Below are 25,781 nucleotides of genomic sequence, written 5' to 3' on the forward strand. Positions count from 1 at the left end.
TCAGGCTCCTGTGGTACATCATCCCCAGTTGGCACCCTCCTGTCCAGCTCTTTTCCGTTTGCCTACAGGAATCGCAGTGCAGCAGGCAGTCCTCCTCCTCCTCCTTCCTCTTTCCCTCTAGTCAAAAGACCCAGGAGAAGATGAAGGACAAGGAGAAGAAAAAGGGAGACCTAGATAGGAGCCTTTAGGGAGAGGAGAAACAGGGAGGAAAACAACATGGGCATAGGGAGAGCTACTTCTTCCCCTTCCTACCTCCTCCTGAGCCCCAGCAATCCAGAGACAGCAGCCCATTATCTGCCATTGCAGGCCTCGGCTTTCATCCTGGGGACAGTTCCCACCACCATGTGGCCATTTGATGGGTATTTGTGCCCCTGCCCTTTTGCTAAGGGGCCTCTCCCACCCCACAGGCAAGACTTAGCCCCTTGTCAAGTCTCCCAACCCTGCCTCAGCAGCAGTAATGTCCAGCCTTCAGGAAGTGTCCAACTCCCAGCTGGAGCTGGCTCAGTTGTCCAGTTCTAGGCCTGCATGGCAACCAACCTACTCTCCCTTCTGAAGACAGCAGGGCCCGTCATTACTCCAACCTTGGGATTGGTGCTTCATTTGCTCCCCCTGGGGATGGGTGCTGGACAGAAGTGAACAACAGCAGTGAGGAAGAGTCTGCCCTCTTGGTATCACTGGTCCAACTGAGAACACCAGAAGTCACACCTCGTTCTCAGCATAGAATTCCCAGCAGACTCCAGAGAAGCACCATCACCACCTGCAGGGATTCCACAGCTGCAGCCCATCCAGCCCAGCCGTGTCCTGCGGGGGACCCCACTCCGCATCCCTGAACAGGACTGTGGGACAACCTTAGAAGAGTTTGCCCTGGGCAATCCACCACAGGCTTTACACGGAGGGCAGTGCAGGCTGGACCAGGATTTGGTCAGTCCTGTAGGCATACCCACACTGCGGACATAATCCACAATGCTCACAGCCATATACTTCATTGATGCTCAGTGCCTTGATTTAAGGAGGCAACAAAGGTGCTGCCAGTTCTGGGGAGACTGCAGACAAGGGGGTAACAAGTGAGCACAGACATATCCCAACCCTGGCTGCCCTCACAGGAACAACAGGATTAGGGTCAGCACCAGACATATATGCCAAAAGACATCCAAAACTGCAATTTATTAACAACTCTCAATATGTAAATCGATTATATGAACATAGTCCCATGATGTGAGATTGACCCCTCCTAGCAAACTAACCCTACATCCATCACACTCTAATTCTCAGTAGGTATTTTCTAGCCCTCCCAGTAGCTCCATCAACCCAGCACCCAAACATTAACTGCCCTGCATTCTCCCTTTGGGTGCATCCCCCAGATTCCTCTTTTTGTAGCTTCCTACCCCTCTCTCTAGGAGAATGTTAAAGGGGGTTACCTAGCTCTCAACTGGCCCAGGCCCCCTGTGTATTCCCTTGAGATTGCCTTCTGTGTGGCACTCAGCTCTTCTCCTTTTCTTTCTATATAGAGAGGAATGAAGGTTTCTTCTATTCACCCTATAACCTCTTCCTTCCCCACCCCCTTACTGGATCGATGAGAGGTTTAATTGATGCATTCTGGAGCTGCATGTGAGCAGTGTAGATAGAGATTCTCTTCCCCCTTGGCTCAGAAGTTAAGTGCAATGGAAGAACCAGGAATTCCTGTGAATTACACCAGGGACAAGGTGTGTCTATCTCATCCCCTGAAAAAGAGGGGGGAAAAGTAAGTTTACACACATTTCCCTAGTGCCTTTCATTCTGAAGGGTCTTAAAGCACTTTACACTCAGGGGCTGGATGCAGCCACTTCTGGGGTGGAATGTGGCAGCTGTTTAGTAAAACTGCACAACAGTTTAGGAGATGAAAGGAATTGCCTGTTCTTGTACATAGTACCATGGGATCTTTTACTGACCACAGCCAGTTAGTTTTTCATCTTATCTCACAGGCAGCACTTCCATCAGCACAGCTGCCCTTGGCATCATGCTGGGGCACCAGGGTAGGTACAGACTCGGGAGGAGACCACCCTCTACTACATCCCACACACCACTCCCTGTAGCACAGCACCCTTAGCATCACATTGGGGCATTGGGCTAGGTTCTAACTCAGAGGGGAGAGCGCCCCTCCTGAGCCACCCACAGCACCCCCTGCAGCACTGTGCCCCCTATCACACACTGGAGCCCTCGGGTCAGTAGTGACTCAGATGGGAGAGGACCTCCCTACTGAGACATCCATACCACTGCCTGCAGCACAGAGCCTCCCGGGATTGGGATCAGCACTGACTCAGAGAGAAGTGCTTCTTTTCTTTACCTCATGCCTGTGCTTGTATTAGGTTGCACAATAATGGTGCATACTACTCCATGAAAGCCATGCTCACCTCACTGGCATGGATCTGCGTATTCCACCGTCGCCTGCTCGTCTGTAACCGAAGAAAAGAGACAATTACTTTCAGCACCAGACACAAGCTGGGGGAAAAGAAGAGAAGCCCGATTCCCAGATGAACTACAACCCTCCCCCAGGTCACCGAAGGTACAGCCATGCTCTGGATGGCTGAACTTTCCAACATCTTCAGACTGTACCATTGGTTGAGCAAAGTAAGGAACAGGGGGAGGAGACTCAATAATAGTTTAAAATTAATATGAGCAAATAAATGTTCATGTGGTGGGGAGATTTTACTGGCATGCTTTGGGATGGATGCATCATGCAGGTTGTCTCAAAAGACTGGCAATTAAATCTTTATTCCTAACATCACCATGAGGTATTGTCTACGTGCCAGATGTGAGAAAAATCTACTTTTGAAATGGTCCGAGAATTTCTGAAAGTATGACTGGCTGTAAATCAAAGTGTCTTAGATATCTTGAGTCACAATGGGGTGGGGGGGGGTGGGAGAGAGACCGACTAAAAACCAAACAGGACCTAAAAGAGCTTTTCTGTAGGAGATCTCAGGACCTCCTAGAGCCAAGGGTGTACTAGGTTCCACTGAGAAACTGTGAATCTTTGTGAGGCTCCCATTTTTAGTGCTGCTCAGCTGTAACATCCTGGACTTTAAAGTGATGACATTTTTATAGCCAAAAACCTGCCCCTGGGCAAGGACTGAATTTGACTCTCCAAGTTTTCTGCAATTTACTTGTATTTGTATTTTGGAGGGGAATTAATTCCACATGTTGCAGGGGGAGGAGGAGAAGGAAGCAGCATTTTGATGGCAAGGTTATTTTATGTTAAAGGGGGCTCTACAGTGCATATGGAACAAATAAATAATAATCCCTAGAGGTGCATGAAATATTCACAGTAGAGGTGAAACTACTTCGTTTGTGAGACTTTTTGCATTTTGTCACCCATTCAAAACTGGGCCCATTCTGCTGAGAAATACATTGTGATTTTCTGAATACTTTTGCCCTGAAACGGGTCTTTTTCACAATGTAAAAGAGCTCCTTTCAAGCAAAAGGGAATTTACATTTTCCGGTTTTGTTTTTTCATTTTGGGGGGAAATAGTTGTTTTACTGAATTTCACACAAAATCAGAAAATCAAAAGGGTGTGAAATCACCTGAAATGAAATAGCTAAAATCTGCAAGCAACGTTTCCTCGGCAAAATTGCCAGTAATTTGACACAAATCATATCCTAACCCACCTGGCTGGTAGTAATCATAGACTTTGACTGCAGCTGGCTTCAGATCCTTCACTGGAATGTATTGGCTCATGGTGAAGGAGTATGTCTGAGTCTCCTTATTCAGCTGTGAGAGAGAGAAAGAAAATAAGAGACAGAGGGACAAACAAGGTCTGGTTTGAGCATGCACTAAGGAAGCTCCCCCACACCCCAACTCTGCCAATGTCACTCAGTCCTGCACTGTAGCCCCCGCCCCCCCTGCTATTCCAGTCCGGGGCTCCCCACACAGCTCTGCCAATGCCCCTTGTCCTGCCCTAGAGCCCCACCCCTGCTGTTCAAATCCTGGGCTCCACACACAGCTTTTGCAGATGAACTTCCTACTGATGCACCTGGAGGGCCCCCTGCTGTTACATTACCAACAAGACATGAGCAGAGACGTGTGTGCTGAATATCAGGGATGTTCTGGTTTTTTAACGATAGACGGAACTGGCTATTGAGGCAGTGGTAAGATTTTAACTCAGGATTTCAATAATGTTTATCTAGCTATCTATGAATGTTTGTTAGATACCATGGTATTTATCTGAGCCCAGAGTATGGACTGTAGAAAGAGCAGGATCTGTCCTGAAGTGACAGGCACATTCTCTGCCCTGCTCTTTTATCTAAACATTGCTACTATGTTGGAGCCCATTGCTCTTGTTTATTAGCTCTGGTTCTTTCAGGGATGTTTTCCAAGAAAAGTGAGTCTTCTAGCATGATCTGAAAGCAGAGCTTTTCTGATCCCTGTGGGAGGGTGTTCCAAAGCCTGGAGGTTATTCTTGAAAAGGCTCTTTCTGATTCTCAATTATACACATTGATTCAGTTAGTGGTCATGTCGAGGAGCATAGCTGCCATGGTCATTCCCTGAAGAATGGAAGGATCTTGATGTAACAAAGCTATTAAGGGGACAAGACCAGGTCAAGTCAGCATTAGAAGCTTGAAATGGATCCTGTACCAAACAGACTGCCAGCATAACAGACTTCTCAGTTCATCCTGCTCAGAGACGGGCTTGCTGTGTTACGCACCAGCTTTGGCTTCCTTTAGAAATGTCTGTCTAGATTCACACACGAGTGACCTTTTGAAGATGGGCTGGATTATTGCATGCTTCTGAGTGATAGGTAAAGTGCCTTCTCTGAAGGAGGCTCAGCAGTGGGCCAAGCATTTCCCCACCAGCTTTGACCAGATGAGAGACAAAGGAGGAGATCACAGGTGATAGCATAGTTCTCTCTCAGGTGCCTTCTAGTGTCCTAGACAGAGACATGAACTCAGTTCTGACACAGTGAGAAGGACGCTGTACTTGCTGCTCCAGCATATATAATGCTTGGCCCCCCGCAGGCTGTCATGGCCTCAACTCCATCTTCTCAGCAAAGCAGGAGGAGGATTCTTCAGAGCTAGAGGCACAATCCCCATGCTTGCACCCTGAGGTGTGCGGTTTGAAGCAGTGGTGAAGAGGAGCCAGCCTGTGTTTATGAAGCAGCTCTGAATCAGCACACTTACCTCAGATGGGATCTGATGAAGGTGATGGTTCCGAAGAACAATTTTGTTTACTGCAGTCACCACTGTGGCATCAATACAAGTGTTTTCATTAGACTGCAACTGGTAGTTCGGTATGATTTGGAGCAGGTACCCTCCCTCCCCGCACTGGCACTCCAGCCACCAGCCCTTAGTGTCAATTCATCTAAGAACCATGATGGCCAATGTGGGCAGCATGGTAGTGGCAGGGAACATTTGGATGCCAGTGGGTCAATTGTCACAGCTGGTAGGTAGTCATAGTGTTCTGTCAGATCACTGACCATTGCTGCTGGCGCGCGGGGGTGGTGGGGGGGACAATGCTGTTCTTTGAGGGCGGGGGCGGGGTGTTCGAAATATACAGTGTGTGACCAACTGAATATGTGGAATTGGGGAGTGCTTGGAGAATGAGGTTCTGAACAAAATTATTGAGGAGAAGGGATGAAATCCCAGAGTTTAGGAGACTCCAGCAGCTGGCATGACACTCAGTCTCTCTCATACAGTAGGTAGCTGTCAGGGGGTCTGTAGACCGTACTGGAGTTGTCCCAGATTAGCATGCTAAGGGAATGCACACACAAACTTTTGTTTTAGAGGGTGAACCTTGCTTGAGTCAGAGGCTTGATGCAGTTAGTACAGTCATTCCTCCTGCTCCTCGTTTGCCAGTCCTGCCTGGGAATATAATGAGCTGGGTAGCCAGCTGGGTGAGCTGAGAGAGTAAAGGGTTGGCAGTGACTGCCTAGATGCACAGGAGGATGGGATTCTTGTCGGAGATCAGGTCACATCCTCCAGTTTAAACTCCCATATAAACTGCCTGGGACCCTCAAAACTAACTCAGGTCCACTGGGACCCAACACTCTTACTGCTGGTATGAGACCTACAATGTAGGTGTTAATTAGTTTGTGTAGACGCAACAAAGCTACTACCTTGTTCCAGCACTGACCTGGTCCAGATAGATGGTGAGATCCTCAGGCCCAGTCTCCACTCTCTTCACAAATGGCTGCTGCTGGAGCTGGGGACGGGGAACTGCAGCATTAGAGTCTCACCCCAAAACACCCCAGCTCATTCTCCCAAGAGTCTCACCCATGGAAGACACGTTCTAGGGATTGGGGTGTGTGAAAAGTGTCCCCTACCTCTTGACCAGCATCTCCTCCAATAGCCCAGCTCATTCCCAGGGAGTCTCACCCACACAGGAGTGAATGGGAAACAACCCATAGAGTCGGGGGGGGGAGTGTTTAAAGTTTTATGGGGTCAGGGAGCAGTAGAAAGTACCCCCAGGAACTGACTTTCACCCCAGTGACAGAGCCAATGGTAAGTGCCCGCATTGAGACCATCGTCTGCGCTCCCTGGCTGTTGGTTGAGCTGGCTTCCATGCAACACATGTTTCTGGTCACCAGGGACAACGTGCCAATGGTTATGGGAAGCGACTTACAAAGTAGTTGGTGCCCCGGACAGGCGTGAATCCAGACAGGTTCTTCACCTTGATAATGACCATGTTGGAGGTGCCACGGCTCCCCACATAACTGGAGGTGAAAGGCAGGAGGTCATGTAGGTTACATCCACCTTAACTTTGCCCTTTCCCCGATCTTGCTGCCTCTTTTCCTTCTGCCCTCCTCCATATCACCCTGCCCCCTCCATTCCCTTCCTCTCTAGCTCCTCACTCTCACCTGACGCTGATGTTGAGGGACAGGAAGCGAGGGAGTGTTTGCTTCTCACACTTGTTCTCTCCTACTCCCACGCTCAGGGTGAAGGTCCCTGCATTCTTTGAGGGAGGCACATTATACCTCAGAACTGTCTGATGGGAGAGACACAGAAAAGACTCAACAAATAGAGTCACGCAAGCCTGCAAGAGACTATATCCTTGCCACTGCCTCCAAGAGGATCCTGAGCTAGCCAGTGCTGACCTGGTGCCCTAGAGGTGAAAGGATCCATACCCCATTCTGCAATCCCTCCAGCCCTCCGATCTGAGGCTCCATTAGAAGTGAAAGGCTGCATATCCCATTCCCTCATGACCCTGAGCCAGGCAGTGCCCCCTTCCATGACATCCTCCTGGCCTCTCTCATAAGAGCCACCACTCACCTGCACATACACACAGCCTGTGCCAGCTGCTTGTATGGTGTAATTTCCAGGAATGTCAGGGAGAGGCTGCTGCTGCAGCACCAGTCGGTTGGTGGCCTCCACATGGAAGGACTGCTGGAAGTTCTTTCCTGATTTCACTGTCACAGAGACGTTTCCGGATTTGATGAATGTCACTGCTCCATATCTAGCAAGAGCTTGGAGAGCAACCACAGTGTCCTGGGAAAGGAAAGGCAATCACATCACTGAGTGCAGATCCACTCCTCAGGGTGCTGGCACATGGATCCCCACCCCCTCCATCAGAGCTCAAGAACCATGGGATCCTTTCCCCGGGATATTAACAGTGGGATTCAAGCTCCCAGCCCCACAGTGCAGTGGGATCTGTTCCTCAGGGCACCAGAAGCTGGATTCTCACAGACAGCCTCTGAGCATAGTAAGAGTCTAGCACAGAGATTCAGCCCTCAGTGGACATTCCAGCCTGTTGCTCTCCCTGACTAGACATGGTGTCTGGCTCTGAGAGAAGCTGGTTTGTTACCTGGGTAGAGGCAAAGCCCCCATAGGCATTCTGCTGCCTGGCCAGCCATGCCACAATGCCAGTGGCAGAAGCAATCTCTTCCTTGGACACTTTTTCTGTAGCGAGCAGAGCCAGTAACACATAGGCGGTTAACTCCACGTCCACAGACTTGGGCTGGGACCAGCTGTACTCAGTGGGAGGCTGGGCTGGTTTCCTGCTCCAGTGTATCTGCCCTCCTGGAGGAGGATAAACAAGAACCTGAGGCTCAGAACAGGACTTGCTTGGGTCCAGGACTGCAATCCAGGTTGAATTTCATGGTTACATCCCACCTCATGTGCGACATTGAAAAAAGCCCATACCTGAAATCTGGGTGGGGAAATCCTCACGGGAATGCTATTGTGTCAGTGTACTGAGTGATTAAGTAGTATTCATGATAGAGATGCCACATCACATCACTGCCATGATCAAAAGAGAGGGATCACCCATGCCTTCCAGCAGGGAGTGTGATGCAAACAGGTCCCATCATGATGCAACATCAGTAAAGCCAGTTGATGGATGGGAACGAGCAGAATTTAACACAATAAGACTAAACTGGGATAAATCAACAAGGGGGAATCATCCCAAATACAGATACTCTCTGGGGACAGAACCAGTCTGGCAGGGACAATAGACAGCAAATTAGATACGAGTTTGCAGAGTGACAGGCTTAATAAAGCTAAGGGGGGGAGGGATAGCTCAATGATTTGAGCATTGGCCTGCTAAACCCAGGGTTGTGGGTTCAATCCTTGAGGGGGCCATTTAGGGATCTAGGGCAAAAATTGGGGATTGGTCCTGCTTTGAGCAGGGGGTGGGACTAGATGACCTCCTGAGGTCCCTTCCAACCCTGATATTCTATGATTCTATGAAAAAGGCCAGTACAGTTTTGGATAGCACATTCACATTCCGGAGCAGAGCAGAAAAATGATAGTTCCCCTACGCAGGGGGGACTGAATCTAGACTATTCCTGCTTTGGGCACCACATTATAGGAGAACTATATTGACAAACAAGCAACAGATTATCAGGGGGCTGGAGGGAGGGATTGATGAGGAAAGAGCCAAGACCTACATTTTCAAGAGCAGCCACTGATTTTGGCTGTCTCAACGTTTTGATGCCTGACTTGAGACACCTGAAACTTAGAGGCCACTTTTGAAAAAGTAGGAGTAAGCCTGTATCACTTCGCTAAGAAATGATGAAGGGGATGCAGGGACTTGGTACTAGTTGCAGTGCACTTAGGAGGAGAGGAATTACTTAGTGTGGTGCAAGGGGATATGACTGAGGAGGATGAAATGGAAAGAAGAAAGAAAAACTGCATTGTAACGGAGGCAGGAAAAAGCACATCAGTCGCTCAAGGGAAGGGGCAAAAGCCCCAGGGACAGGACAAAATGCTAGAACATGTGCTGCAAGGACCAATCTTGCCTGAGCTCATAGGGCTTTTCCACCAATAATGTTCTTGGTTCTGTGGAAAGCATCCTGGCCCTAAGCATTGGTGGAATTTTTGTTATAGTCACGGGAGTCCTAGTGCTTCGAGTCAGGCAGCTTCTTGCCCCATGGTACCTGACTTGATGGCCTGCTGGTCCAGCTTATTGAGCAGTAATTGCCTTGTCACAGTGTCTCCAGCCAGTGAGTAGACATACGCCAGCAGTGCCTGGGTGTAGAGATCAGTGGCTTTGGAGGAAGCATTTCTGAGGCACTGCAAACTGTTCTTCACCATTGGGTCCTGGAACAGGAAGAAACATGGAGTTCACCTAACATAGGAGATGGAGCAGAGAAAAATGGAGACAGCTCCATAGTGACCAAATCCTGACATGGTCATGAAGATTGGGTACGTTTCGGCTATAACTATCCGCTGTGCATGACAGAGGAACAGGTGGGCCCATGGAAGCACTAGAACTAAGACAAGAGGAGAGGAGTGAGCGAGGCCGTGTGTAGGCAGCACTGTACTCACATTGAGTGGCTTTCCTGCCTCCAGCAGTGCACCAGTGATGTAAGCAGCCAGAGAGATGTCGTCATTTATCCCACCCTGCAGATCAGTGAGAGAAAGAGGTTGGTGGGGAAATGAACCTCCCAAATGGTAGCTGCTATGTGGCACCTTGTGATAGAAGGTACCCATGACCACATTCCACACACTATTGTAATAATCTTTGTACGATGTATGCCTTGTGAGGTACCATTTGAAAACTCATAATTCGCAGCTCATTATTGCCCTAGTAAAATACATATGGCAACATTGTATGTGAAGTTAGAAGATTTCCCTAGATGACATTATTAACCCATGTGCCAAACCCACAGCCCTACCGAAGCTGAAGTTGGGCGGGGGGGAGGGGGGAGGGAATGGTCTGTCCTAAACAAAGGAATGTGTGATCTGCTTAATTTGCATTTAAGCAGTAAACAGAGTCATCAAGCAGGAAGGGGAGAAAGGAAGCTCAAGCAGGTGACAAAAAAGCAGCATGGAATATCTTTCCTCATAGACTTTTTATCTCCTGGTACCCAGCTGGAAATGTTTTTCAAAAGGCGGGCTGAAACTATAAAAAGGAAGGGCAAACACCCCAAGACACACCCGCTCTTTCTATCCATTGCGTTCATGGCACCTGAAGTGACAAAGCAAGCATTTGTTGGTTTCTGGGAGAAGGGATTCTGACCTCAGAAGTTTGGTCAGTGAGACTGGTGAGAAAACTTTGCTTTGAATTTAACGTAATTTGTTACATTAAGCACCAGTTGTGTTTCATCTTTATTTTCTTGTAACCATTTCTGACCTATGCCTCATTACTTGTAACTTACTTAAAATCCGTCTCTATGTAATTAATAAACTTGATTATTGTTTTGTCTAATCCAGTGTGTTTAAATTGAAGTGTTTGGGAAATGCCATTTGGGGTGGCAAGTTGTGTGCTATTATTTCTATTAAAGAAATAAACGGACTTTATATAAACTAGTTTTGTCCAGAAGAGGACTGGGCAGTACAGGACATAGACTTCTGATGGGGGAGGGAGAGGGGGGGAAATCTAGGACTGGGGGTGAGCTGGGGTCACCCTGCAATATAACCTAGTGTGGTAAGAGCAAGGTGTGGCTGGCTGAAGCACGCACGCATGCACACACACCTGGGATGCTGGAGGCTGTTGGTGAGCAGTCTAGGCTGGAGGCTACAGCAGCAAGCTTAGGTGCTGGAACTAGGGGTGCAGAAGCACTCCCTGGCAATGAAGTGGTTTCCATCAGACACAGGGTTTACAGTTTGGTTCAATGGCTCTCCGCTCCCCCACTATACAAATTGTTCCAGCCCCCTTGGCAGCAAGGCATTGTAAAGGGCACCCCAAGTTACAGGGCTGGCGGTCACACAGTTACTTATTAGTCTGGATTGTACCTTTGGTATGTCACACAGCTAATGTGGGGTTATCAGAGGGTAAGGTGGGACAGAACATTCTCCTCCATCTGTGAGAGTGAGCCTCAAACATGGGAGAGATCATTAAAGTGCTGGGGGAAGGGGAGTTTATTGGAGAGCCCTAGATGGAATAGCCCATTCTCCTCCGTGGTGGGGGAGGAGGTGCTGGGGAAGTGGACTAGGAGAAGGTGGGAACAGTTGTGGGGAGGGGCTTCTGGTTATTTAGGATCACACCGCTAGCACTAAAAAGGGGATTATCTGGACACAACAGCCATATCCTTCCCACCTAACTCTGAAGAGGTGAGAACAAAAGAGGAGTCACGCCAGTAGGCCCTACATTAGAGTCAAGGGTAGGACCATTGGCCTTCCATCAGGGTACAGGTAGTGTCACCGGGCCACTCCCTTAGAGTTAATGACAGCCCCACTAGGAGGGATTACTGAATGAGGGCCAGGCCTTGCTGGCTGTTACCTTCATTGCCGTGTGGAGGAGTTTCCCCACGTTGGCGTAGCAGCCATTGGCCTGCTGGTTCCCTGCTATCCACTTCAGAGCATCCTCAACGTTCTTGTCATCTAGGAAGATGTGCTGCTTGGCTTGAATGAAGCATTTGGTCACGAATGCGGTCAGCCTGGGGGAGAGGAGGAGTAGAAGTCAGTGAGAGGAGGGAGAGTCAGTGCCAGGGCGGGTGGGTATGCATAGTGGGATACTGACAGAGTGAGGGCTGCGGGGGGGGGGGGGGGGTGCTGGGTGTCGACAAAGGTAGTACCAGCATTGTGGGAGGCAATTCATTACTGTACTATTGAGAAAGGCTAAGTATTCACCATGTGTTGCCTTCTCCATCGCTCTCTCCAAAGGCACTGTAGGAACCATCTCTGTGTTTGTATTGAAGTTGCCTCTGGTACCCTGAGCAGGAGAGAAAGACAACTGGAGACATCTGAGTCAAAAATCACCCAGGCCTGCCCCTTCCACAGAAACTGACCAGCCATGGAACTGGCTCACTCAGAACCAGGGGAAAGCCACAGAGTTCACAGTACCTCTCCTGCCCCAATCCATCTGCCCACTGTTTGGGGACATCTACTGAGCACAGAGGCTGAGATGGACACCATGCATTAGGGAGAGGAGCAAGAAAACTAACTGACCTGTTTGCAGGAAACCCACAGCTCTTGTCTTCAACTCCTCACTCAGCTGCCCTGTCTTCTCCAAATACTGCAGCACGTAGATGATGGGGGCGAACAGCACCATGTTCTGCTCTCCGCAGCCGCTGGGCATCTGCACCAGCTGGTCCAGGTTCTGCAGCGCCGTCCCCATGATGTCACCTGGATAAACAAACATATGTGGACAATGGTGATCCCCCTGAACTGTGCATCTATGTCTGATTAAATATAGTCCCGTCCCCTCCCCATATCAGGCTGCTCCACACATTATACCATTACTCAACCCATAACACTGCCGGCCTGACACCTCTCCAACCCCACACTTGCAGCCACCCAACCGTTCACACCTCTCCTGCGCCACCCTGTCTGCATCCTCCTACTCCATGCTTCCTTCTGCATCTGTCTACACCCACTCACCCCGTACGTCCCTTCCCACTGCTTACACCCATCCCACCATCAGCCTGTCCACTTATGAACCCTCCCATCCATACACCCATCCAAAGGCACAAATTGTACATACCTACCTGTGTACAAGCCCTCATTCCTCCATACACTCCTGCTACATCATTTGCCCTTCATCAGCACTCTATCCCCCTTTTCCCCCCACACATGCCATCAACCCATGCAGCCACCAAAACACGTCCAGTCTGCTTACACCCTCATACATGCCCCCCACCCTGCTCTACACTAAATCACTCGCCAGACTGATTCCTTACCCAGCACGGACACTTGGGCCCTGGCTGAATCCGGCACCATGTCCTCAGGGAGCTGCAGGGAGACTGAGTCTGAGGCAGAATTCCCTGACAATTATAACAGAGAAAGGAGTGAGCCAACACAGGAGAGGGTGTAAGAGAGACCCCCACAGCTAGAAACACAATAAGCCACTCTCAGCAGTAATGGATCTCCAAGACACTGAGAGCTCCTGGCATATGGACCAACAACTCCAGCAGCAGCAGGAAGAGAGGAAGGAGGGCAAGTCCTTATGGGCACATACTGACTTTCAAGTGTCCATTCCAAGAAGAATGAGGACAAGACACAAGAATCGTTTTTTCACCTCCTCTCAGGGTCTTTGCATCCAGAATCCACTGCAGGAGGCAGCAATTGCAGGGGGTAGACACACATTCAGGAAGTACAGGTCCTCATGCATATATTCCAACGGGAAAAATCCCACCTTTCTATTCCCTGCTGGAATCACAGGGCTCAGTAAGCCAAAGACCTACCCTCTTGGTAAGTGCTGTCCAGCCAGTGCTCTCCCTCCCCATATGTCTATGCATAGGTGACACTCTCTCTCCCCAAACCCAAGAGAACGTGGCCACTGTGATCCCTTCTCATGGTCCAATGCAACCCATACCTTCTGGGCAGAGCAGGGAACTGTGAGACTTCTCCATCAGGACGCCCTCCGGCTGTCAGTAGAAACACAGAGAAACTGATTAAAGACAACACATGTCCAGTCTTCAGATTCATGTGACCTCATGACTTTGGGCTGCATGCTCTGGGGCATCAAGTCACAGAGCAAGAAGTGATACAAGGGTGAAGAGAGAGGGGCAGAGGCCACTCCTGGACTCCTTAAGTCAACTCTGGGCACTTTGGGACCACAGTGGTCACATCTTGGAACAAGGAAGGAATATGCTATATGGTATATGGCTCTGTCTTGGAATAATGGGTTCAGTCCTTGTCCCAGACACCTCAGAGCCAGAAAGAGGCCAATCAACTGGAGGGAATTCAGAAGAGGGCTACAAATGATTAAGGGGCTCTAGATTGACTGATTTAAGAGGGAAGATTAAATGAACTGGATCTATATAACTCAGCCAAATGGCAGCTGAGGATGGATAGCCACTTGTCAATGGTTGTGAGAGATATAAACTCCAACACAGAAGAGGAACTGGGGATGAGAGGACAAATAAGAATATAGAATAACATTGAGCACAAGGTGCATGTTTCTGGCTGGATGCTGAGGAAACATTTCCTAACAGGGAGAGATCTAGTGGGATGTGGAAGGGTCTCCCCAAGGGATGGGGTGGAACAGCCATTGCTCAGGACATGTAAAACTAGACTGGGCAAAACCCTGGAGAACAGACTGTAGGAAACCATCCTGCACTGGTCCCAGGGGAACGGAAATGGGACCTAGTAGAGCTTTCTCCAACTCTGAGGCTGTGTCTATACTGGATGTACTACGGCGGAGAGCTCTCCCGTCGGCTTAATTACTCCACCTTCTATGAGAGGCAGTAGCTGTGCTGGAGAAAGAAGCTCGCCTGCCGACATAGCGCAGTCTATGCCGGCACTTAGGTGGGTAGAACCTATGTCATTTGGGGGTGTGGATTATTCACACCGTGAGCGACATAAATTACACCAAAGTTCTAGAATTCAGACCTCGTCTACACTAGAAGTCTATGAAATTCAGCTCAGCAGATGGATGGAACTGCTGGCAAAAGCATTGGTGATAACAGTGTGGTATCTTCTTGTTCCGCCCCCCCCCCCTCCCCGTTCTCTGGATCGGCAGGCTTACCCGGACGAGGAGAGGCTTGATCAAGGTGTCACTGCGGCCCTTATTTGGCACCGTCACTTTCCTACCACCACAGAGCTCTCTGCTGGGCAGTGCCACTGTGGTGACGGTGAAGTTCACCTCACCTGGCAAAGAAAAAAAAAGAAAAAAATAATAAGCTCTTCAGAGCTTCCATTTTAAACCTGCCCATCCAGGCAAAATGGTTCAGTGCACAGAAAACTGATGACATCTGTAGTTCTGTGCAAGCCAAGACAATTATGTGAGAGGAACGCGCTCTCACACCTAAGGGTTCAAAGTGATCTGTATTTCCCAACTCCAGGCACGGTTTTGCACTAACAGTCCTGTGCACTATGAGAACCGGGGTATTGGACCATCATATTCTGAAATATCAGGGATAACAATGGAGTTCTACAGGTGGGACAGTGGTTTCATCCAGTATGGCAGGAGGATACTGGGTTAATTAGATGTCTGGTCTAGGTACAACAGCAAGGTGGGAATCTGATTATTTGGAGCAATGGTCTGAGCTGGTACAGCAATTCCTGTGTTCTCTCCCCTTCTTCTCTGCTCTCCTTACCCAGTTTGGTGGCTGTTACGTTCCAGTAATAGGTCCTGGCTTCATCAGCACACAGACAGCTGGTGTATTCACAGCCCTTATATGACTTCACCTGGTACTCCTCTGACTTGGCCAGCATAATCTGGATCTGCACAAGAGATAGGGAAAGGGTTGAGCAGTCAGGGACATGAGTGGAAAATTAGACAGAGAAGCAGCACAGGGGCAAGGGAGAAAATGGGGGACAGACTTGAGCTTACTAAAATTCCCTATAAAAGAAACTGAGTAACAGGTGAAAAGTACTGGATCAGCAGAGCAAGCTCCACACACAAACAAACAAACACAGAGCAAGCAATCCAATCCCATGGATGTATCTAAGCACCATTCTGGCTTCCTGGTAACGGAGGTAAAACCTGCTCTGGATCTCATGGGATTAGCTCCCATTCCCTGGGGAATATGTAAGAGTAAAATCCACGTGGCTCTCTTGATACTGATTCGGGATCCATTGTGGGCAGGGGGAAGGATTTACAGGCACGCAGGTAAAGCCTGACCCAGATGAGGCTAACCGGAGTGTGAGTGCTTCCTCACCCTTATGCACTGTTTCAGGTAGTTGAAGACAGTGGCAGTCAGTGTAAATGATTCCCCGCGGATCACAGAGTAGGGTAAGGTCAGGTCCACGAAGAAAGGTTTGAAGGCCGTCAGCCCCACTGTAGGTGAGATCCCAAAGCCGCTGCTCTCCGAGGTACAGAACATGCTGGCTTTCCATTCCGTGATGGTGTCAGGGAGAGTGACTGGGACCTGCTTGTTACCTGAGCTTCTGCAGAGAAATCAGATCATGATATCGGGGAAGGGAGATCCCCAAGGGACAGGAAAAATTCTGACAATAACTAATGATACTATGATTATCTCCAGTCTCTCTCATCCCAGAATCTTATAGAGCTTTCCAGGCATTAATCCACCCAACACAGTGTAGGTCGTTATCCCCACATTACAAATGCAGAAACTGATGCACAGGGAGGGGAAGCGACTCACCCAAGGTCACCCAGTGAGTCAGTACCAGGAAAAGAACCCACAGATCCCTTCTTCTAACCCCTAGATCCCACAGCCTTTCCTAAAACCCAGCAGATTTGTTCTCTAGAATATGAAACATAGCCCAGTCTCAAAGGCCTGTGAGGTTTGGTTCAGAGAAGCACCTCCAAACACTGCCCGCACAAAGCCTTGCATTTCTCCCCACCATCCCTGGGATTAAACATCACTTACTCAATGGGATACAGCTCCCAGATCCAGGTCTCAGGGAAAAACTCACGGACTTGGGACTCTCTGGATTTCTCCACTGATGGCGGCTGAAACTCCGCTGTAGGGACACGTCCTGAATCCTCCATAATAGGGGGTGGCCTGGGTGCCCCTGGAAGTCAGACAATACCTGCTCTTTGGCTGCTTACTCACAGAAAAGGCTGGCACTGGGATAATAGAGTCCAGTAGGGGCAGTAGAGGAACTCAGGTGGAGATTAACCCTTTATTCCCAGACAGTAATTACATGGATTAAGAGAGCAGAAAGGAAATTTAATAGACCAGGACAATCAAATAAAAAGATAAGGAATTCCTTACCCATTATATTATGTTCCGTGTCATACCAGATGGGATAGGGACGACAATCCAGGGGTCTCTTTATTTTGCCATTTGATAAAATTTTCAGTCCCATCTCCTGTGTTAAATCAGAGATGAAAGAAACAAAATGTGAAAAAGGAAGGGTTTAACGTTTGCTTAGTGTCTCTGCCTGTGTGTCAATATAACTAGTCAACTGCATCACATTGTCCCCCCTGCTTGTCTCTGATCCCCATCTCTCCCCTCTTCCCTTGTCTCTCTCTGCACTGCTCTACAATAAGCTAGGACACCTTGGCAGGCATAGGCGCCAACTCCATGGGTGCTCCAGGGATCGAGCACCCACGGGGAAAAATTTGTGGGTGCTCTGCACCCACCGGCAGCCAAGCTCCCCTCAGCCCCCACCCCACTTCCTCCTCCCCCCCGCCCCAAGTGCACCGTGTCCCCACTCCTCTGCCTACCTCACAGTGTTTTCCACCCAGTCGCCGCCAAACAGTTGTTTGGCAGCGTTAGCACGCTCCAGGGAGGGAGGGAGGAGCGGGAACATGGCACGCTCAGGGGAGGATGTGGGGAAGAGGCGGGGCCAGGGCAGGGATTTGGGGAAGGAGTTGGAATAGGGTCAGGGAGGGGGCGGAGACTTTGGGGAAGGGGTTGGAATGGGGCGAGGAAGAGGTGGAATGGGGGCGGGGGGCGCGTCAAGCACCCACAGGAAAGGGGGGAAGTCGGCGCCTATGTTGGCAGGCACACTGATTTTGTGAGCTCCTCGGTCATCTCGCTCGTCCCTGCCTGGGTCAGCAGCAGCAGCAGAATTGCTGTTAACCAGTTTGGCTGACCAAGACACAGTAGTGCCTTTACCCTAGCACAGCCATGATTGTATTGTGGAACTCATGAGGCAACAATTCTATTCCACCCAGCTATAAATCTGGTGATTTTCAAGAGTTCAGCTTCAACAGCTCTTGTTTAATCTAGCTCTGAGTTCAGGGAGAGTGAAAAACTCCACACACATACTCATCTCTTTTTGCAACTGAATGACTCAAAACTCACCACATACCGATCCCAGCTGCTTTTACTCAGAGACTTTTAGATTCAAACACAACCCTAAGTGTCACTCCACTAACTTCAAGAGCAATGTGCCAGGGATTAATTTGACGCATACACCTAGGACAAAATGTGGCCCCTGCAGATCTTTATTACTGCTGATGATGCATGAGAAGGAAAGAACCAGCCTGACTCTGCTTTTATTTCTACATAGAGTAAAACTGTTTTGGAGTCACAGAGATGGAACGACAGGGTGAAATTTTAATAGAGACAACATACAGAGCAGACCTGCACTTCCGGGTACATTGCTGTATCTAATATAGTTCTCTTGAGCCCCGTCTCTCAGAATGGAGGCTATGCATCTTCTCCTCACAGTAAGGAGAGGCTGGTGATGAGTATAAAGGCACGCACCTTTAGGAAGCTAAAGAAGTCAGCCCCTTGGTCAAACCAAGGTCTCGGTATGATGGAACGTCTTCTGCGGTCTACTGGCACAGGGTTGAGGACAGGCACTGGAAATGGCCTTGTTATATAGCAGTCATCGTACTCATCAACTTGATAGGGGTAACCTCCATTTGAGAAATCGAGCATCCCATACACCTGCAGAACCACACATGGGCCCAAGGAAACAAAGGGCTGATAGCAAAGACAGAGACACAGACACCTGCCATTCATCCCTCACCCCAGCTCCTACCGCCAACCCCCTCCCACACACAGATGCCCCCCTTTCACTCCAGAGCCCCAGCTTCCACCATTTCTCCATCATTCTGCCCCATCCCGTCACAGTGAGCCACTCACACTGCTGTTGGAGAGCTCCCTCTCTGGCCTCAGGAGTAGGACGCTCTGGTCCACAGCTCGGATGGCACACAGCGAGTTGGGAGCTGCCCTCAGCTGGAGATTCACAGTTGCCCCTGGCAGGTCCTGCTGCTGCGAGAACTCCAGGTTGACCTGGACAGATGGATCCCAAGATGGGGAGAGCCCGTAACATGGGAGCAAAGAGGTAGGAAAGAGGAAGGGCAAGAAAAGGGATGAATTAGAGAAAAATGATTCCTCTGTTCAGGGGAAAGATAAGGGTTTAGTCGTGGCTCCCCTCAGCACCTAAGCTGCATTTTCTGTTGGCGCACATGCCATGCACTGAAATGGCTTAATCTCTATGGTACCCACCACCCCTCTTCCTGCACCTGTGCCAACCCCAGCCTCCTCAAGCCGGAGCCTCACCTCGTTCTTGAAGCACATGGAGACTGTGAACTGGACTTTGTCAGCAACGACTCCCCCATCAGGGAACATGGCATAAACCACCAAAGAGGGGTTAGGAGCAAAGTGGGAGGTGAAGGTGAGAGGGATGGAGAAAGAGCCCATCAGCCCTGGGAGGAGAGAGAAGGAGGAGAAATTCTGTCAGTAGATCTAATATGGTCTCCTCCTGCCCATCTCAGCCCCTTCCACCCCTCTCCATGCTGCCTCCTTCAGGGCTAGATTTGTCACTAGAGCCCATCACTGGAGGGGTTTTACTCCCCCATTTTAGGAGAGGAGGCTGTGGATTTACCACCATTCTTCTTGATGTCGACACGTTTCTGACCATCCCCGATGAGCTTCTGCTTCCCCACCACCTAGGGAAGGAGAAGGAGAGAGATCTTAGAAGGTGTTCAGGTCAGGTACCTTCTCCCATCTCCTCTCATGTCCCCCCCAAACACCACAGATCAAAGGTTACCAACCATAGGACGGGTGAAGTCACATGGGGGACACTAGACCTGAGAGAGGGAGGGTTTCAGACAGGAAAGGAGGCAGGTTGTCGGAGGGTTTTGACAGCAGGGAAGGGGCTTGCATGTCCAGGGAACAGAGAGAAGAGGCCTGTCCTATGGGGACTGCACATTTTGTAGGGCGAGGGAGACTGGGGATGGTTTCTAGCAGTGGGGAGGTGAGCTGCACTGGGCATGCTGGTTCAGGAACTAACAGGAGGGAAAGGCAGATCATGGGGAAGTGTCCTAGGAGATTGCGAAAGGGGGTTCATATGGGAGGGCATGTCCAGACACAGGGAAGGGAATCCAGCACTGCAAGAGGCATATCAGGTAGCAACAGCATATCTGGGGAGATTGGGATGGCTTCTAGAAGGAAGGAAGGTGGGTCCACCAGGAGCAGATGTTTGTGAGGGTGAGGGCAAGATTTGGTGGGGAGCAGGCAAAGAGGAGTGAACGTGAGTAGAGAATTGCAAAGAAGGTATGAGGGGGGTTCGCTGTCCTGTTGCAGGGGAGAGGGAGGGATCAGCAGCTAGGAGGGGCTGGGCTGTCTGGAGGAGCTGTGAGAGGGGAGGGCAGAACAAGAGAAGAGGAGTTGAAGGAAAAGCATGTGCCTCTTGGTGTTTCAAGGGTTAAGTCACAACTGATGAGAGCTACAGCCATGCATATCTTCCCCCTGCTCCCCAAGACCCTTCCTTGGAACGTTCCACAAGATCTGTCCCCCGTCCCCTAGCCTGCCTGGGCACTCACATAGAAGGAGAAGAGGATTTCTCTGGCTTTGCCTCCCAGATCTATTCGATCAATGCTGTAATCCACCCGGACCACCTGCTTCTGGCCGCAGGGCAGCACCCCTGGCAGCCGCTGGATTTTGAGGTAGCTCTTGGTGGTGCTGTAGTATGGCTTCAGGTGGAGGAAAGCATTCAGGTAATACTGACTGATCCTTGTAGAGTCAGATACCAGATCCGGAAGCCTGAACCTTCCCTGGAAGAGAAATAAAGATAATAATTATGACTGCATTTCTCCAGAGCGCTGTAAATGTTCTGGCCAGAACATGTGTATATACACTGCCCTCTGCTGGATGGAATCAGTACAGCTCAATCAGAAGCTGTAATACTTGTACATCTAAACAGGATTTTCCTCTGGTTTAAGCACTAGAGGCCAGTGCTTTAAGAGCAGAAGGGCCCCCGTTCTGTTCTGGGGCCTTCACGCATCTGTTAAAATCCCACAGTGCTTTACACCAAGTGGACTGGATTCCAAAAGACATGATTGTATTAGACATGAAAAGGGACCATACGCATCTAAAATGGCATGTATTATCATTACACATTATAATATAGCAGGGGTGGCCAACCTGTGGCTCCGGAGCCGCATGCGGCTCTTCAGAGGTTAATAATCGACTCCTTACCTAGGCACCGATTCCAGGGCTGAAGCTATAGATGCTAACTTTCCAGTGTGCTGGGGGGTGCTCACTGCTCAACCCCCTGCTCTGCTCCAAGCCCTGCCCCCACTCCACCCCTTCCCCCAAGGCCCCTGCCCCTTCCCCTGAGCCTGCCATACCCTCACTCCTCTCCCCTCCCCGCCATAGCCTCCTGCGCAGGTGAAACAGCTGACTGTGGTGGGTGGGGGGGGAGGGGGCAGTAGGTGCTGATTGGTGGGGGCTGCCAGCAGGCAGGAGGCACTGGGGAGCAGATGGGGGGCTGCTGATGTATTATTGTGGCTCTGGCTCTTAGGCTCAGGTTGGCCACCCCTGTAATATATAATTGTTATCTATGTAAGGGGACTGTTGCCCCCTTACTAACATTCAGTGGGGGTGTTTTAGTTGCTAGCTCCCAGTACTAAAAAGGGGGAAGGGTTGATGGGAATCAGGACCCTGAGGCTGACAGCCCCCAGGAACAATGGGGAGAGGCCAATGCTCCAGGTCAGTCTGAATGACAGGGCGGGTAGGCTAATCAGGGAGTCAGGAGGCCAGGGAGGTCCCATCCTCCCTGTGAGCTGGATTTGCCTGGGTCAGACAGAGTGGGGCCAAGCTAAGGAGAAAGCAGGGGCCTGAGCTGAGCTGGGGAACGGAATTGTGCCAGACCCAGAGGGACCAGAAAAGCAGGCCAGAGAGAGCAGACCCTGTCCTGGGAGCAGAGCTGCAGCCCCAAAGCCAGAGGCACAGCACAGACAGAGCAGACCTGTCCTGGGAGCAGAGCTGCAGCAACCGGAGCCAGAGGGGCCAGAAAAGCAGCCCACGAAGCAGGTCAGTGCTGGGAGCAGAGTCACAGAAGCAGCCTGCAGAGCAGACCTGTCCTGGGAGCAGAGCTGCAGCAACCAGAGGCAGAGGGGCCAAAGAAGCAGCCCAGGGAGCTGGAGGCAGAGCAGCAGAGACAGAGTGGTGGAGCTGGGGCTGGAGCAGTCTGGAGCTGGGTGCGGTGAGTAGCTGGGGAGAGTGAGGGGGACCCTGGGCAGCAGGCCCAGCACAGGGAGACGCTTCAGCCAAGGGGCTCTGCAGGCCAGGCTTGGATCGTAACCCCGACAGGGCGGGGGTGACACTGGGAAGAAGGGTCCTACCACTTAGAGCCTGAGAGCGTGTGGCCACCACCAGAGCAAGTGTCCAATCCACTGCATCCCTGCAGCACAGCCAGGGCCTGAGAAGAAGGCCTGGGACTTACAAGGAACAGACTGTGAACTGTCCTGACATTCCAGAGACACTGTTTGTGATGTTCCCTGCCACAGAGCGGGTTGATGTGTTTCCTTTCACCTTTCCCATTTTTCCATATTCTTTTTAAAATTAATTGTTGATTAAATAACTTGCATTTGCTTTAACTTGTATGTAATGCTCAGTGGATCAGAGAAGTGCCCAGTACAGAGTACCCGGGAGTGGGGACACCCTAGCCCCTGTCCTAGGTGACTGCAGCAGGGTTGGGGGTTGAGCCCCCCAGGAATCCTGGGCCCAGCCTTGTTGGGGTTACGAGGACTCTGCCAGACAGGAGAGTGGAAGGGGAGTCCTCAAGGGCAGAGAAGCCACTGGGTAAAGGAAGAGGGAGTGAGGACTCAGATCCTTTCACTAGCCCACTTCACCAGGGTAGTGCAGAAGCCAGGAAAGTTCCCCACAAAAGCGGGACTATTCCCCTGCTTACATCTATAACAAATGTATGTAATTTATAGATACAAAATGGCTTATAGCCTGAAGCCAATCAACTGCCTGGAATTATGAAGAAACCTCCACAGTGGACAGTTAGTGCATAGCTGTCTGTTACTGAGTAGCAGCCGTGTTAGTCTGTATTCGCAAAAAGAAAAGGAGTACTTGTGGCACCTTAGAGACTAACCAATTTATTTGAGCATAAGCTTTCGTGAGCTACAGCTCACTTCATCGGATGCATAAAGTGGAAAATACAGTGAGGAGATTTATATACACACAGACCATGAAAAAATGGGTGTTTATCATACACATTGTAAGGAGAGGTTTCAGAGGAACAGCCGTGTTAGTCTGTATTCGCAAAAAGAAAAGGAGTACTTGTGGCACCTTAGAGACTAACCAATTTATTTGAGCATGAGCTTTCGTGAGCTACAGCTCACTTCATCAGATGTATACATCTGATGAAGTGAGCTGTAGCTCACGAAAGCTCATGCTCAAATAAATTGGTTAGTCTCTAAGGTGCCACAAGTACTCCTTTTCTGTCTGTTACTGGATTTCTTGCTTCCACTCAAGTGTGTGGTGTTAGCCACTGTCGCAAACAGGATACTGGACTAGATGGTGAATCACAGCACTGATCTGGTTTGGAAAGTCCCCTGTCCTCCATGTATCCACTTAGGCACTTATCAGATGTGTGAGATATGCCAATAAGAAAATTTAGCAGGGAGCAGACTAGCTTACTGGATGTCTAAAAACATGGATGTCTATCAACAGACAACTGGCTTCAACAGGAGCCATTAATCCTCACTGCTGGCATTTGTTTATCTGTAGATGGGGGGAGAGACCTAACAAGGCCAGTTTTCAGTGCACAGAGGTAGTTCTTATCTGAGGAAAATTCAGCAGTATCTTTGATTACACTTAGAGCAGGTCCTTAGGCTGGATGTTAGATGACCAGACAGGAATCTTTGAAAAACTGGGCTTTTTATATCCTAGAGTCACTCACCCACTATTGAAATGTAGCTGCCTGTGGGAAGGAGGGAGCCATTCTGCACCAGCAGCACTATACAACATGACCACAGGAGGGGAAGGGAATAAAGTCTCCTCCACTTGAAACAGCAGACTTTAGGATGGCAGAATGTACAGAGTTAAGGGACTCACACCTACCTCAGATAAAGTCTGTATTATATGGCAACAGCCCTAGTGATGAGAATTACTCTCAGATCAAGGGCCTGAGAGATACAGAGAAGAGAATCTCTAGGGCCTACACAAAGGGGAATTGTGTGGAGCCTTGCTGGTGCCCGATGTCTTTGTCAGCTCCTGGATGCAGCACTGGAATGCACTGTTCTTAATTTGACTCACCTCCAGAGAGACCTCACTTCTATTCCACGTAGCTGTGTCCAAAGTGAAAGTAGCCACCCCGGTGCTATCGGTGGTGAGATTTTGGTGGGACTGGGTGTTCCCAGCATTAATAACCAAGAAAACGGGCTGCTTCTTCAGTATGGAGCCTTCTCGGTCCAGGGCTTTGATCTGCAGGGAGAAGCAGGGAGAGAATCATGCACACATTCAACCAGCAAAATCTGCTCTTGAGGAGAGACTGACCGGAATGGGGAATCTCTATGAGAGACACTCAGTGGGGCCGAGAAAGCTCAGAGCAGGCTGGCCCCTTCTAAAGAGAGGGGTAGGGCTGAGAACTAGACAGAGGTAATCTCTAGGGAAAATTAAAAATGGGAATTTCTCTGAGATGATGCCACAGGCGCCCGTGTTTTTTTCACCTGCTAGAGGCATTATGTAAAGCACCGTACTTCGGCTGCCCTGGAAGACCACTCAGCAGCTCCACCCCATATTGATTTTACCTTCCCGCTGTAGGGGTACCCCGGGTGGTAGTAATTGTCTGAATCCTCAAAGCTCATTGACCCAGCTTTCTCAGACATAAACGCAACATGGGTAGCGTTTGCCTCCACGCCTATGGGAGAAAGACAAGATGCACAGTGAGCCAATGAACACACGCAGTGGTTTGCCATACTCTGCCACATCAGGTTACAACAGAAACGTTTTGGGACCACCCCTCCCATCTAGCCATAAAGCAAGGGAGGAAGGCCATGACCCCCCCCACCCCGACCTGTTTGCGATCTCCATGTTGACAACCTGTGAATGAGCACCATGGCTAAAGACTCCACTCTGATTGGCAGAACAGTTTCCTGCCTGCTGGTGACCAACCCACTTGTTACAAAAGACAGTTTCAGGGTCCATTAGTGGCCAGTGGAACAGTACACAATCCGAACAGCGTATACGTAGTGGGAAACGGCCCAAGCTGTAGTGGACAATGGGGCAGGCCAAACATGTGCCCACACACACCACAAAAACACTAAGTGTTGGGGTCATTCAGTCCATTTCAGAGATCACTCTGGGTCAACATTTCCTTCTTTCAGCCCCACAAGAGCTATATTATAAGGAAGAGAGAAGCAATAAACACCCTCACTCTCACGCGCACACACACTACTTTGCAGATGGTAGGGTTTACCTGTTCCAGCTTCCACCAAAGTGGCTACCACATTTATACTGTGGCTGTACCGAGGGCTGACAAGGCTGAAGAATGCCAAGTCCACGGAGGCTGAGAAACAACCGGTTTTATCAGTCTGGAAAAGAGGCAATGAGAATTGCTGACACTTGCTGACCACATACTCAAGGAACAAGAGGAAAGGAACAGCCACCCTGTGATCTCGTCAGAGATCAGAAGCGAAGCAGTGGCAGGCTCTGTCAGAGCACAGAGGGGAGATATGCAAACACCGCAGGGAGTAGAGGAGCGTATGAGTCATCAGGAGGCACTACTGTCCCCAAGTCAGCAGTACTAAGCTAAATGCTCCAGTGCGGTGCGAGGGATACTGTGCAGAAGTGCCCACTGCTCCTGGTTAGAATTTCTCCCTC

At 50.0% G+C, this 25,781-nt stretch overlaps 1 protein-coding gene across 3 annotated transcripts in view; it reads right to left on the bottom strand.

Moving 5' to 3' along the window:
- Positions 1-1,145: 1,145 nt before the first annotated feature.
- Positions 1,146-25,781, bottom strand: part of A2ML1 (alpha-2-macroglobulin like 1) — a 59,005-nt gene continuing 34,369 nt past the window's right edge. For all 3 annotated transcript variants that reach the window (XM_048822539.2, XM_075120424.1, XM_048822529.2), the window contains 28 exons: positions 25,378-25,492; positions 24,710-24,819; positions 24,216-24,383; positions 20,489-20,719; positions 19,549-19,612; positions 19,224-19,369; positions 18,804-18,953; positions 18,420-18,605; positions 16,977-17,073; positions 16,629-16,773; positions 15,957-16,185; positions 15,393-15,519; positions 14,822-14,943; positions 13,667-13,718; positions 13,032-13,115; positions 12,301-12,477; positions 11,983-12,064; positions 11,633-11,789; positions 9,736-9,810; positions 9,345-9,507; positions 7,772-7,986; positions 7,240-7,455; positions 6,828-6,955; positions 6,593-6,683; positions 6,104-6,172; positions 3,643-3,745; positions 2,391-2,432; positions 1,146-1,721 (listed from right to left, as the gene is read on the bottom strand). In XM_048822539.2, the coding sequence (XP_048678496.1) occupies positions 2,392-2,432; positions 3,643-3,745; positions 6,104-6,172; positions 6,593-6,683; positions 6,828-6,955; positions 7,240-7,455; positions 7,772-7,986; positions 9,345-9,507; positions 9,736-9,810; positions 11,633-11,789; positions 11,983-12,064; positions 12,301-12,477; positions 13,032-13,115; positions 13,667-13,718; positions 14,822-14,943; positions 15,393-15,519; positions 15,957-16,185; positions 16,629-16,773; positions 16,977-17,073; positions 18,420-18,605; positions 18,804-18,953; positions 19,224-19,369; positions 19,549-19,612; positions 20,489-20,719; positions 24,216-24,383; positions 24,710-24,819; positions 25,378-25,492 (3,543 nt within the window). In that variant the 3' untranslated portion in view covers positions 1,146-1,721; position 2,391. The remainder of the gene's footprint in view (positions 1,722-2,390; positions 2,433-3,642; positions 3,746-6,103; positions 6,173-6,592; positions 6,684-6,827; positions 6,956-7,239; positions 7,456-7,771; positions 7,987-9,344; positions 9,508-9,735; positions 9,811-11,632; positions 11,790-11,982; positions 12,065-12,300; positions 12,478-13,031; positions 13,116-13,666; positions 13,719-14,821; positions 14,944-15,392; positions 15,520-15,956; positions 16,186-16,628; positions 16,774-16,976; positions 17,074-18,419; positions 18,606-18,803; positions 18,954-19,223; positions 19,370-19,548; positions 19,613-20,488; positions 20,720-24,215; positions 24,384-24,709; positions 24,820-25,377; positions 25,493-25,781) is intronic.

Source organism: Caretta caretta, chromosome 1, assembly GCF_965140235.1.
Source record: "Caretta caretta isolate rCarCar2 chromosome 1, rCarCar1.hap1, whole genome shotgun sequence".
Taxonomy (NCBI): domain Eukaryota; kingdom Metazoa; phylum Chordata; order Testudines; family Cheloniidae; genus Caretta; species Caretta caretta.